The 14,457-nt window shown below is 30.9% G+C and overlaps 1 protein-coding gene across 1 annotated transcript; it reads right to left on the bottom strand.

Moving 5' to 3' along the window:
- Positions 1 to 4,529: 4,529 nt before the first annotated feature.
- On the bottom strand, positions 4,530 to 5,980 carry LOC134834052 (mitochondrial coenzyme A diphosphatase NUDT8). The gene is made up of 3 exons (XM_063848576.1): positions 5,280 to 5,980; positions 4,852 to 5,217; positions 4,530 to 4,783 (listed from the first exon to the last, which is right to left on the bottom strand). The coding sequence occupies exons 1-3, from the start codon at positions 5,548 to 5,550 to the stop codon at positions 4,698 to 4,700; spliced, it is 723 nt and encodes a 240-aa protein (XP_063704646.1). The 5' UTR covers positions 5,551 to 5,980; the 3' UTR covers positions 4,530 to 4,697.
- Positions 5,981 to 14,457: the final 8,477 nt, after the last annotated feature.

Raw genomic sequence — 14,457 nt, 5'->3', positions numbered from 1 at the left:
ACAATAGGACACTACGACGACGCCTCACAAGGTTTTGCATTAAACATGTTTGCAAATTCTTTTTATTAAAATTTACAATAAAAAAAAATATCCAGACCTGTCCAAACATGCCTTCGCACAATCAAAAAAACATTGCACGACAGAACCGATAAACAATTCGAATCATAGTCGCCCACTTTAAAATTCCATTGCCTTCGTATAAACATTTACTTAACACAGAATCCAGAATATTATGTTGTTTATTTATACAAGACAAAAAATTAATATTATGAACTACAACGACGCTTGAGTATTCCGGAGAAGTACATTTCTACGCATAAAGTTTCTTAATGCATTATAATGTCTCGAAATGTGTATTGTAACAAAAGATTCATGTTTTTAAATATTATCGTTCCGTTCAGATCTTTCCTTTTTTTTCATTTAACATTTTATTATTATTGTTTATTTATACTCGACATTTTTCTGGTTCCTTGCATTCGAACGAGCACAAATCATCCAATATTTTCTCATTAGTATGACAGAAGAAAAAAAAAAGTTAAATCCTGTCTCGTAAGCATTCTGAGGATTTTCTGAAATTTTATGAATGAAACTTCTTCTTCTTTTTTTTTATTACGGGGATGATCCTTCCTCATGCATGTCCATTGTACAGTATTTTACGGACATTTAAATCTCAAAAATTTACGAAAGGATCGTGTGAATGCAAACAATACCCAGAAAAGTGTTTCATGACACACAATAGACGAAAATAAATAAGAATGAAATTTTTTAACTATAAAAAGGATCAAATCGCATTCTCTCAGGTTTTTGTGAGATATCAGGTGACGGGGTTTCGATGCATTGAATTAACTGGTTGTAAGTAAATTTGTGGTTGAGAAAACATTTTGGGCATTTTCCCATATATTTAATAATTCTACTTGAAAAGTTGAAATTTGGCCGTTTTTTGATTGAGATTTCAAACGAACAGGGGGTGGTCGACATATTGCAATTATTTTAATTAACTAAGGAGGGTTTGATTGTTGTTTGGTTTATTAAAAATACAATTAATTTTAATAAATACTGAAATTTAAAGAACAATGGAATACAAAAGGTCCTTTGTATTTTCTCTCTGTTTCCTAAATTCGGTTCTCATATACGGTTTTTTTCTTTGTTATTGAAATTCAAATGACGTTTTTTGATGAAATTTTATTTTCAAAGAATACGCCAATAAATAAAAGAATTCGTCGGCGGAGGACATGTGAGGAACGCTAAATATATAGCTGCAAGCATCAAGCCACTTGTAACCAAAAAAAAAAACAAAAAAAAGAACTGAAATGGACACTTAATTGATACATGCCTTTCAAAATGGGATACAAACAAAAATTGATTATTTTTTCTTTCAAATTCCAGAATTTACACACGGGCGTCATCCATTAATGGCGTCGGATAAAATAGGGAATTTTAGCTGCAGAAGTTGTTGCAAATCTTTTACCAACTCAAAAACAACAAAATAGAAAACCTCATCACAATCAGTGATTAGAGTGTACTTATAATTGTTAGGAAGGCCAAAAGGATGGATGTTTCATGCTACTTTTGGAGTTTCAGCACCAGATTAACATAAAAATTGATTCTGATTAAATTAAAGCAAAAAACTGAAAGTTTTGTTTGGTGAGAGTTTTGTTCTACGTTATACTTTGCTGTTTACCCCCTACTCTTAATCCATCCCCTAAACTTCCGACGCCATAAATGAATGACGCCACACTGCACGACCATCTGTTGGTTCATTTCTAAAAGAGAAGCAACAAAAAATTGCATAAAGGAATAACAAAAATAAACGGCAACTATTCCACAAACAAAAGTACACATGGGTGAATGTTAAGAAAATGTACGGTAAATAAAACATTGATAAATTATTGCACATTTTTGTTGGGCAGCGTCTGTAACGTAAAAGCATGTACGAACAGGTATGTTATGAGCTCTCATTCTTCTTCTTTTTTTTTGTTGCTTCTTGTTATAATAATTTATTCTGTGCAACATCTCAAGCAGCAGCAACATATTTATCAATGTTGACTGCCCCTTCCTTCTTACTTGACTTGACTTCATTTATATTTATAAATTATATCTGCACTTGTGAGCCATGAGACCAGTCTCGAGAGGAAAAGAGCGGTAGGCTAAGTGAGAACTGGGAATGCGGGTCTAACAGTGATTCGAGATGAATCGTTGCAATCAATTTTCATTTAGTAGCGCAACGTTGTCAATGCGTAATGATGACGCCTCGTCACTGACATGCAAAAAAATACCCCTATCTAATCGAGTATAATGCGAATTTAATTTACTTTTTATGCACAAATCGCAAGTTAATACTGCAATTTCGTAATAAAAAGATAATAACGAGATGAGATTGATCTTCTCACACCAACATCAGACACACACTACAGCACAAAATGTGGTGCAGACACAAATTGTAATAAGAACGAGAATTGGCGACACAAAGTGAATAGAAGAAGAATCACAAGCGCATTGCAAAATTATTTAAAATAAAAAAAAAAAATCAGGCAATAAAAGCCATTACCACGAACACACAAATGTCGAAGAAACTAGTTTCGTGTGTCGTTTGAGCGTCGTCGTTCCGTTCTTGAAGAAGAAGTGTCCGAGTCAAAATTACATACAATCATTTATTCTTTCAAAAAAATTTTTTAATTTAATTGCTAATCAATTTACTGCCGCGAGCTAAGATAACATGTTCTACACACATGCGATGCAAAAAAAAAATACGAAACAACTGAAACATCTGATCTGATACATTTTTGCACCTGAACCAATTACGGAGCGCATCCATTTAAAAAGGAATAAAAAATGAAATTAGTTTCTGATGAAAATTACCTTTGATGTTCTTTTTTAAAAATTAACTTGGTCTGGATTTTTGACGCCACAGTCAAATTAGTTTGTTGGAGTCTGCGTCGAAATTTTTTCAAGATGACTCAAGAAGTTTAATTTCACTTTTTTGTTGTTGTTGTTGCACCTCTCGAGTTTGTCATACACAAATATTTTTTTGTTTATTTTTTATCCTTCTTATCTTCTTCACTTTTTTCTTTTCGAAACTCAAACTGTCTCTCTTTTTTTTTCTCAAAGTTTAGTTCTAGGAAAAATCAATATTTGTTTAAAAACTAGAAAAAACACTAAAACTGCTTTATCACGAAATATAAAAATTAAATTTTTGCCTCAAAATGTTCATTCACATTTTTTAATATCCGATTTGAAAAATATTTTTCTAAATAAAAATAAACGCAACAGAAAGCCGGTTAAGTGTATCACGATCAACTGCTCACAAGTGACTGATGTTGTTAATTTTATTTAAAAGAATAATTTGGCCGGTTCGTTGTTGGAAAATACCACACATGAGACACCTGTATAGTTCCATGAAATACGATGACGATCAGAATGAGTGTACGAGCAGTGTGTTTGTGCATGCATAGGCGATGAAAAAACTATGAATGAAATTTTAACGAAACTCTTCGGGTGTACGGTAGAGAGTATTGTAACGAAAGCAATGTGCAAAAGATAAAGACTGTGTGTAAATGTGGATGTGTGTTGGTGATTTCGTTATGTAGAGTCATATTAACTCATCTTTATGAATGAAATTATAGTATTAGGGAGGAAGAGTGGAAAAAGTTTTTAATTAAATAATTTTTTTGATAAAAATAAATATAAAAGAATCATATTCATTTTTTTTTTTTGAAAATTAAGTAACATATTTCGTTTAATGCTTTTTAGCTAACTAAATTTAATTTTTAGATTGAAAATTCTAAGCTTACGAAAAAATTTAAAAAATCGACTACAGATTATTTTCTATAATAATTTCTAAATATAATTATTAGAAACTAAAAAGTTTTTTAAGTCTAATTTTATTTTATTTAGAGCTCTTGGCCACAGTTCGTTTTTATTCAATTCAGTTCAAAGTGTATTTTCTTTTTTAAATTTAAGCTTTAATAAAATTTTAATTTTTTTAAAATTCTATCAAAAAACATAATAAATCGAAAGTTACATTTTTAATGTGAGCATTATCAAAAGGTCTATCAAATCGAAAGTATTTTTAATTTTCGTATCGTAAACAGGTTTTCAAGTTTTTGAGAGAAATGCAAATGAAATTTTTCAAAATGTAAATGAAATTTTATAAAATTTTTAGTTTTTAAACTAAATTTTTCAAAAAATTATATTCGAAAAACTTTACCATTTAGTTTCTTTCCTGTTTATTATTATTGATTCACGATTATTTATAAACAAATTATTTTTTTATTGACGAGAATTTCACATAAAAACTGCAAAAAGGTGACTAACTTTTTAAGTATATGATGTGGTTAGTGTTTTATGTGAAGAGAGTCATATTGTCATCATGAGCAGTATTTTAATCATCAAAACAATTTGTAACTAAGACTATTACAGAATGACTTCAAATCAAGGTCAAAATAATCAGATAACAATTTTTCAAAATAACGAAGGTTAAAATAGCTTCGGAAAACAAAATAAACATTTGTCAGTGTACCTAAGCTTTAATAAAAACACATTTTATCCCGTTTCAATTGCATCTTTTTGTCAATTTGTATACAATATAGTAATAAGTTATTTTTTCACTTTATCTAATAATAACAAAAATATTTCTAAAACATTTTGCTACATTAATTTATGCCTTATTTTATATAATAAAAACAATTGGATACAACTTATGATTGCATCTGATATGGTTGCACGTATGGGATTTTCCTCGAATATTTTTCCTTTGGAAGTAGCGCTGTTAGAAAGAGATGTGCTGCAAAGGAAGCATAAATTTTAGTTTAAAATTCTTAAATCTCGCTGTAAAATAAAAACAAAACATACTTAAAATTGCACTCAAACCCCAAATTCTTTCTTCGCCCGCCGTGTAAACAGGTGTTGAATATCCTCGTCCACTTCTGTATTGCGTGTATCGTCGATATCTTTCGTCAATTAGTCGCTCGATGCTAACTGTAAACACCTTTTCCACCTCATTCGTATTTGGTTTCAACTGGATATTATCAAAATTGTGAATAATTCCTACAACTGGCATAATCTGAATTTGATCAGCTCCTTTGCCTCTGTAAGGTATTAGTAAATTTCCGGTCCCAAGTATTTCGACAGTACTTTTTGGGATACCAGTTTCCTCTTCTGTCTCTCGCAAAGCGCACTCCTCGTAACTTTTATCAGTACCAGGTTCGAAAATGCCACCTTTAAAAAGTAAATTTAAAATTATCAGGTATCACAAAAAAAAAATTTCAAGTAAATCTCACCTGGAAAACTCACTTGTCTCGTGTGATTTTTCATCAGACAGGACCTCAGTGTGTAGAGTAATCCTAAATTTCCGTTATTTTCGCATAATCCAATTAGCACGCCGGCACTTTTGACAACTGGTTTATCGTTGAGTCGTATTTCTGGAGACTTTTTGAAGTTACTTACAAGGCTCGTCGTGGAGATTTCCTTGAGCGTCATTATATTTCGTGCGAAAACTCTGATTATTTGATCCCTTGATACGTGAAGGTACTTTGTTGTGTACATTTTCATTAGATTGTAGACGATTAGCTAATTTATTTATATTGACATTGACCCGTACTGACGTGTGATAAATGTGTTATTACAAGTGCATCTTACACAGAATGCACCGATGACGACAACAATTAACGGAAGATTCCAAAACTCGGGACTTTCAGGACTTTTGTCACCGCTTTTTATGTAATGAGGTTCTTATAGTTGACTTTGGGTGCTAAGCGGCTCATTCGTATGCCAAAAAGGTGCCTTTTAAGGTTTTTTTGAACTTGCAAGTGGATGTGCTACATTACTTCCGTGACAGCGTTTTTTCCTGATTTGCTTTAGTATCTTTAGAATTTAATTGGACCCTTTTGAGGTAAAGATTTTAATATTTTTTTTTTTTTATTAAAGCAAAACTTAGGAATTTGCCTTAGAGTCTAGTGATGTTAAAAGTGATAACTTTGAAAAATTTGTTGACCCAGTATGTAAAAAATAATTTATGACCGACCCGAGGCACAGACGACACAAATTTTCAATTGTGAGTAGGGTGGCGATTTCAATATCACTTTTATTCGTCTCACGATTATTGAATTCGCCATGGGAAGAACTACTCACTCACAGATGGCTTGTTGGTTTTTATTCCATATCCAGGATAGGGCCCCACCGCGGTCTCCAAAGAGTCCTATTGTGGATAATTTGCCATATCAGAGACATGACAAATTTCGCCAAGCAATGAAGGTACAGAGTACAATTGTACAAAGTGCCTTCATTATCCGTTATTAATTCATTTACTTCCCTAATTCTTTAGAAATTCAATTGTTTTACTTATCTTAAATCCTTCTAAATCTGAGATGTCTATAAATCCATCATATCTTTTCCACATTAAACTGTCACAATCACATAAAATGTGTTCAAAACTTTCTTCATCATTGTCACAGAATCTGGAGTTTGCGTTGTCGGCTAGTTTCATTGGTTAGTTAGATTTTCTTAATCCTTTTTGAATCATGAAGTATTGTTTTCAAAGTTTTTGAAGGCTGTTTGATATCTTCATTACTGGATGTTCCAACTGAGCACCTTCTCTTGCCATTTGGTCTGCCATTTTATTTCCAAAAATATTGCTATGTCCTGGTATCCACATCAATTTTAAAAATAGAAAAACTCCAAATGACATATTGCAGAATGAAATAAAATAAAATAAAATTTCTGTTACTGGAACTTCTTTTCAAACATGAAATAAACGAAGGTTTCCACTTCCTCGCATTTGAATCATAGTCCGCCAAAAAAGTAATCTCGAAAAAATTGTTCTCATAATTAGATTTTTACCTCAGTCAATTTAAAAATTACAACAATTTTTTCCCTTATCAAAATTCGCACCGAAATCCACCATCATAGATAGAAAATGTCAATTTAACACAGGATTAATGAGATTGATACCTTTTTAACATACCTTTTCAAAGTGCACCATGTTATGCATATATCATCTAAAAAACTTTTTTAGTCTATTGATCCGCCACTTCTGGTTTTCATCACACTCGTTTTATAATGCAAAAAAAAACCACTTCTGTATCGCGTCATCTAACCAGGATCGAAACTCGTATGCAAATAACTATTCATCTGGAAAATTATTCAAATTTAGCGAACCATTTTCAATGTATCTACCTCAAATGTATTTCTCATGTCGCTAAATTTGCCACTCAAAATACAAAAAAGCTAATTTAAAACCAGATCCATTGTTCTGTGGTGATTGTTTGTAAATATTGTAAGCGATTGGTTTAAAGTTTTTACAAGAAATTTCGGCCCTTTTGTAATTTGATGAAGAATCGCTCATGTGCATGCTCAGTCAATGCTTAATCAATTAACCTCTGGCCTCTTTTTTTGGTGTGTCATTATTTGTGTAACAATATTGTGACAAGTTCCCTGAAAATATGGCGCCAATCATTACAACGCACGAATTAACATCGTTTGCCCTCCCACAATTTATCTGCCAAACAAGATAGCGACGAAATTTACCTCAAACAATGTTCGTGCAGTAGAGCAAAACAAAAAAAAAAATAAAGATCTACCGCAAACATTTTTTGCACTTGATTAAATGTTTGCCATTTTTGCATATTAGCTGACACCGGATAGACAGACATCAATCATGCCGAAATGTTTAATAGATTTTTTTTTTGTTAGTTCTTATGTTTGTGAAATATGACTTCAGGCAGACTAAAAAAAAATAATGTAATTCGATTAAGTGAGCCTCATCAACAAGGCATAAAAAATCTCTTACTGGAATTACCTGCGAATTCAAATAGGAAATCATCGTCATTGTTGAACTTGTGAGCTTCGTCATCGTAGAAAAGTACTTTAAAGCTAAAGGAAACTCTAGGATTTACTCTTTTACTTTTATTTTTCTGGGTTTGTTTCTTTGTTTATAGATAACATACTACATGACACACACTCATATTTTCATTCATGAGAGCCATCGTCGAATTCCATTCTCAAAATAAGAAACAAAACGAAACTTTTTGTTGTCAAAAAGAACAACAAAATTACCAATAATCGAGAAAAAAAACCAAAATTCATTCATTTTTGCCGCATAGACATCGAGCTGTGAACAAAAGACTTATTTCTATATCAACACACCACACATAAACTCAGTCATATTGCACATTTTTTTTTTGTAGGACAATCGAAAGAATCAGGTAAAATTTAGTTTTTCCGGGAATTTCTTTGGGAGCCGGCTTTGATTTTGTTAATGTGAATGTTTTCATATTTCTACAAAATATTGATTCATAAGTTGACAACGAAAAAATGTTTCGTTTACAAGATTCTAAGCCAAAGAGCACGTCTTTACCCATTAGAATAAAAATTGATGTCATAAGGAGGTGATAATTGACCTATATATAAAAACACTAGTTTTTTTTCGCGATAATCATCTTAAATACGGTTGTTAACACATTCACGTAAAATATCATATCATTTTATTGCCCGCAAGATAAATTAATAAATTGAACTGTTTCTTTTTGTGTGTCTCTCCATGTTGTCAAATTTATACATACACTTAAGAAGCGACGACTGAACAAGGCAGAAAAAGGCAAACGAACAAAAAACAGAAGAATGTCGTTCAAAAATGGACAAGAAGTGATTAAAACATGAATCAAATTACTAAAATGACGGTTATTTAAATAAATGATCAAAGTGGTTTGCTTCCTAGGTGGTAATTCGCATGTTTTAACTTGTATATTCGTCTAATTAAGTGTCGGTTTTATGTCATTTTATTGATTTAACAAAAAGAAAGACAGATTAGGGAGTGCAGAATTTGTGTTGTGGTTCGTACGTTTAAATAAGTTTTCACTTTTTTTACGAATCTAACCTTCGTCATTCACATGCTAATAATAAAGCAATAATTTTCGCATCATAAAAATAAATCAGAGCTTAATAAAAATGCTTAAACCGCAAAATTCGAAACAGTCCTTGGTCGTTTGTAGTTATGCACGTCGTTTAGCGGACGGGTTATATGTTTGACTTATTTTTTTTTCGTGCATATTTAACCATTTAAATACGCAGGAGATTTATGAACAAATCGACCACCTCTAAATCTAATTTTGTTTGAATTAAATTTTACCGCGTAACAACTGTAAAATTCTGGTTAATTCTTGGGCTTTTCAAAAATAGGATATTTTTTCCTCGCATCTTTTGCGACAAGAAGAAAAGTGTAGCTAAAAGGTCAAAAATGCGTCATTTAATTTATCATCATAATAATTTTTAAAAAAATATATAATAAAAACGTGCAAAAACGCGTACTTTTTTTGTCCATTTTTCATTATAATATGACAAAACACGACACTTGATACATTTAACACAGACAGAGAAGAACACCTACCAAGTGTAGGTATGATGGGAAAATATTTTAATTCATTTTTTTTTTCATTTGCTTTCACAGTGACTGACTGAGTGATGATATATGAGTGTGCGGCTGTTGAATGTTTGTAACAACAGATCGCGATCAAAAGAACAAATTAATAATGAAAAAAAAGTGCCAGCAGGTAGTCGTCAAAAATTCTTTTCGCGCTCTAATCTTTTCTTTTTTTGCATAATTTTCGGTGTCTAGTCTGAAACAAATTAGAATGAGACTATTGTAATTTGATAGAGATGAGTCACTTTTTGGTATTTCTACATTAAATTTACTTTTATACGAGGAAGGAAGTGTATTGAAGTAATTCATGGCAGGTACAATTAAACATCATTGGTAAAAAAATATTTGAATTAAAGTGATTTTTTAAATTTTGTTTCCTCAAATAAAAATTTTTTCATTCAGAATTAATTTTTTTTAGTCATGAATATGTTAGTAATGGATACCTATGAACTCAAAAAATGCACAATATTATTGTCTGCAAAAAAATGTACAATTGTGGATATGATCATACGGGTGTTTTTTTTCCTATTATTATTGAATTAACCTAACATGGTATCTAGCATTAACTTTCTTTTACAATAATAAAAAAAAAATTAAACACATTTTATTGCTCATGTTTTACAAAATACTTGTGTCTGATTGATCTGCAACGTAAAGGGAATTCAATAGGATGATGCTGAATTTAAAAAAAATATAACATAGAAAGTGAATGCAGTTTATGTTCGTTCGGTCATCCTAATCTATTCACTTTCCAGCATTATAATTCGTATTGATTCAAACAACATTTTTTTTTTGTTGTTGTTGAAATTCAATCGGATAATTGTGTTGTTAACTTCAATCGTCATCAATAATCACACACAATCCACATAATACAGGCTCGTTTTTTGAGGAGATAAGGATCAAAAAGGTGCAACACAAAATATTTGTACAGGAAAAGCTTACAAATATTGTTTTAATCTAGGGGTTGTTGAGCAGCAGCATCTCTCGAATTGAGAACTAGACAAATAAAAAAATATTTATCAATGAAATTTGTAGGATATTTTCTGTTTGCAGAACTTGAAATGAACGTAGACTTGAGTGTTGTTCATAAATATTTTGAGTGGCATTTTAAAGTAGCAAACTTTTGATCATCGACTCGATAAGAATTTTTTGAGGCATACATATTTATCAATTCTAGATCCTGTAAATTGATATTTTTTATGATTTGTACATTTTTTTGCACAAACATATTTTTGGCTCATTGTTTAAAAAAAACGAATGTTGTGGCCTTTCAGGCATTAGAAGTCGGTGTACGGTTGAAAATCAAGCAGCAGACCAATTTTTTAAGCTCCTTTATTTATATTATTGCTATTTATCTTGAGTAGGATGTAGTTATGGCATTTAGATAAGAAAAAGAAGACAAAAGAAGTAGGAGAGAACAAGAAAAGTGTCACATATAATCAATTATTGCAAAGATTTTTTTGTTCTGCATTATACACCTGGAACCAAAACCGAAACCCTTGCAACACATGGATCTACTTAAGATTATATTTTATTGCTGTATGAATGTCCATAAACGGACACCCATACGATATAAATATTATAGAGCAGATTAAAACTCAAGGTGTTCCTTTGTTCATATTGTTGTACTAGTTTTCAAAAGGACTGGACCAAACTTTTATATGGGACAGTTTGTTATTTTTACAGATTTAGACTAGCAAACACATTTTTAATGAATGAATCTCTGCATTTTTGTGTGTTTTGTTAAGGACTAGAGAGAGAGTGTCTCTATTCAATCTGTATTCTTTTTTGAAGTGAGCGCTATATAATAATCATAAAAGTGATTTGTCGACATTGTTCTATTATATATTTTTTTTAAAACTTTTAAAGTTTTTGCCATAGGCTATGTTTAGTAGCATGTCGAAAAAACAATGGGTTTGGTGCTCGAAAAGAAGGACTATGCAATGCATATGCAATAAACGGAAATGTTTTAAATTGAGCCTATTGTTAAATGATGTCAGACTTAGGCTTGAACATTGTAAAAAAAAAACAAAATCTGCGATTTCAGGTATCCTCATATTTTGATGGTGAACTTAAAGGGCAAAATTCTCAACAAAGAGCTTTTTAATGATCAAGAGTCTTAAAGGCAACCAATTTCATGCACCTTCATGTTCAACAGATGCATCAATGGAAACGCTTAATTGTTTCATAGGCGATTTTTTTTTGTGTTAAGAAATAAAATAATTTCACACAAAAAAGGACCTTTTACCGTAAAGAATTTCTGTATTGAATTGTTAAATTATTGTTGTTGCTGTTTTATGACAAAAACGCATCAATATAAAAGACATATCCTAACCTAGTATACATACCATTTTCCTCACATGCCAGACAACTTGGTACAATGCTGGCGCCAGTCGTCTCATTTTTTCTTTTGTCAATGGACACACACACAATTTTTTGGTTGTCTTTTATTATTAGAACTTTTCTTCTGTTTTTTTTTTTTGAAAAGGAGAAAAATGTTGAAATATAATGGAAAGAGAAATATTGTAATAATTCACAATGCAGTGTGTGTACCATACGACAATGATCATCAATAAAAAATTCAATTCAATAAGAAGGACAAAATAAGGATTATTTATTATTGTTATTATTAATAATAATAAAATAATACTAAATAGAATAAAATGCTAGAAAGAAAAATCCCCAAAAATATCACTTATCGAAGATCAATAATCTAAAGTATTTATAAGTGAAGTAAAAAGTTAGCCGCCCGACACACCTAAATGGCATTGTTGTTGTACGTATCGAGAATAATTTTTCAAAAATTTGTTACAATAAGAGATTTTGAAAATAAAAGGACAACATAATCCTTACGTTATATGAGATGTTGCTCTGAAAAAAGGAAGAACACCGGAATGTTTGTATGTATTTGCTGATTTTTTTCTACTTAACAAATCATTATAGGTGGGTGAGAATGGAATGTACTTGTTGTTCCCAAAAGAAATTCAAAAAAATATTGATGGAAACCAAATCTATATTTTTAACTAAATATAAACATTTTAAATTTTAAACACCACGAGGAGGCATCCGACGATCTGATTTGACAATCAAGTATTAAAAAAGAGTAAGAAAATTCACTTACTTTGGTTTGAACTTTTAAAGAGTTTTTATTCAACAAAGTGAAAAAAGATATTTCTCGATTTATATTTTCTATAGATATTTTTGGGAAACTTGGGCTAAAAATGAGAAAATATGTATCTTTCAGATTTCAGAAGAAAATTTCAAAAAAGTATTTCGTCAAACCACACACATTTATGCAAAGTGAAATGATAAATCGCACATGCCCAAAATGCTAAAATATTTCAAAATTAGTTTTTTACAGCTCAAAAACAAAAAAAATAATTTAAAAATGGAAAACTTAGAACGACAATTAAAATTAAGGCTCAAAGTGGACCTTGAATTTATGGTCTATTTAGTTCGTTTGAACTTTCAAAGTTGTTCTTATCCACCTTTTTTTTTGTTAAAAAATCAATGACAGAAAGCAAGTCCAAAAGAAGTAACAAAAAAAGAAGGCATCAAATCTTTAATAGTTGTGAGAACAGTATTGTGCTTGTTAGCGATTCTCCTTCATCATGTTGTTGCGCCTGCTTTGCGCCCGCCTGTCTTTTGTATAACGTTATATATATAAATGACTAAAGAAGCAACATAAATGAGTTAATAATATGGCGGTTTGCTGTGTGTCTTGCTTAAATATTTTGTGCATTATTATTCCGTACATTTTTTAAATGTTCATATATTATTATTATAACTACCTGTGCAAAACCTTTTTTTTTTGGCAAATGTATCATCAATGCACGTTATTTGATTTTATTTGAATGAAACTGGTACTGGCATGAAACCTTTACCAAAAAAAAAAGCAATCAAGAGAGGTAAAAAGGCTCTTTTATTACAAATTTTGACCAGAAAGATATGCGGTTCGTTCTGATCTACATACTCATTCGAAAAAAAAAGAACTTGAAAAAACCAAGTTGCAATGAACTCTCGTGTGTTGCACAAAGATCTCTGATAGTTTTTTTTTTCTTGTACGAAATGTGCTTTATGTTTTTATTATTTAATGAATGGCGTCAAAGCCAGCAGGTAGTGGATTAAAAGTTAAAATCCACACATGCGAATACATCTAAATGATTTATTTTAATTAGGAATGTTCGGCTTTCAGCGTTTGTATTAATTTAACTTAGTCAGACCACGGTCAAGTTTTGGAAGAAGGAAGAAGATAACTAAAGAAAAGGGAGCTACTTTAAAGGTGACGGGTTTTTAATTAAATTTTGCGAGCACTATTTTTTGCTGGGAAGGACGTTGCACTTGAAAAGCCACGTGTTCCCAAAATTCAGGTTAAAAAACTCATTTTGCCGCAGTAATGTTGCTATTTAACTATTCACTAAAACATAAACTCAAAAAAAACACCGGCCGGTTAATCACGACAAACGACCTTTCATTCGTGTTTCAAAGCATTTTATTATATGTTCGTATAAGTGTTGCATAAACTGTCTGGACGGTCGAAACATTTATTTTAATAATACACCTCATAGAAGTAGACATTATAGCAAAAAAAAAAACAAAATAAAAGGTTTCATTTATTTGTCAAGACACATACGAAACAACGACCGAGACATGCATACACGTATCGCTATGATCAACTTTTTTTCTTTTCTATCATAAAAATACTTTCATGAGTCAAGCTTTATGCCTTACTTAACATTTGTAGTATATCTACTATGAATTGTTTGTATATATATATAATATTTCATGGAATTTAATGTATGATTCGAGAAAATATATAAAATATTCTTCGAATCAGAATCCCTCGGTTTGGACACAGTGGGTAATTTTTATATTTTTTTTGCATTCTTTTTTTTCTGTAACAGTCATATATGCATATATGCAACTATGCGAGCGATGAATGAAAATTGATATGAGAATTGTCAGCCATTAAGTATCATTTCTTCTGTATATTTTTAGCCATCATCACCTCGCTATATGTTCCCATAGTATATTGGGAAAAG

Source organism: Culicoides brevitarsis, chromosome 3 (genome assembly GCF_036172545.1).
Source record: "Culicoides brevitarsis isolate CSIRO-B50_1 chromosome 3, AGI_CSIRO_Cbre_v1, whole genome shotgun sequence".
Lineage (NCBI taxonomy): Eukaryota > Metazoa > Arthropoda > Insecta > Diptera > Ceratopogonidae > Culicoides > Culicoides brevitarsis.
The sequence above is the reverse complement of the archived record's forward strand: the minus strand, read 5'-3'. Positions and strand labels throughout refer to the sequence as shown.

Bases quoted from the DNA above. Each gene is read 5' to 3' on its own strand.
- LOC134834052 (XM_063848576.1), bottom strand. From the start codon at position 5,550: ATGAAAATGTACACAACAAAGTACCTTCACGTATCAAGGGATCAAATA. The intron at 5,218-5,279 runs GTGAGATTTACT...TACTTTTTAAAG, and splicing joins GAGACAAGTGAGTTTTCCAG to GTGGCATTTTCGAACCTGGT. The intron at 4,784-4,851 runs GTATGTTTTGTT...CTTCCTTTGCAG, and splicing joins GGGTTTGAGTGCAATTTTAA to CACATCTCTTTCTAACAGCG.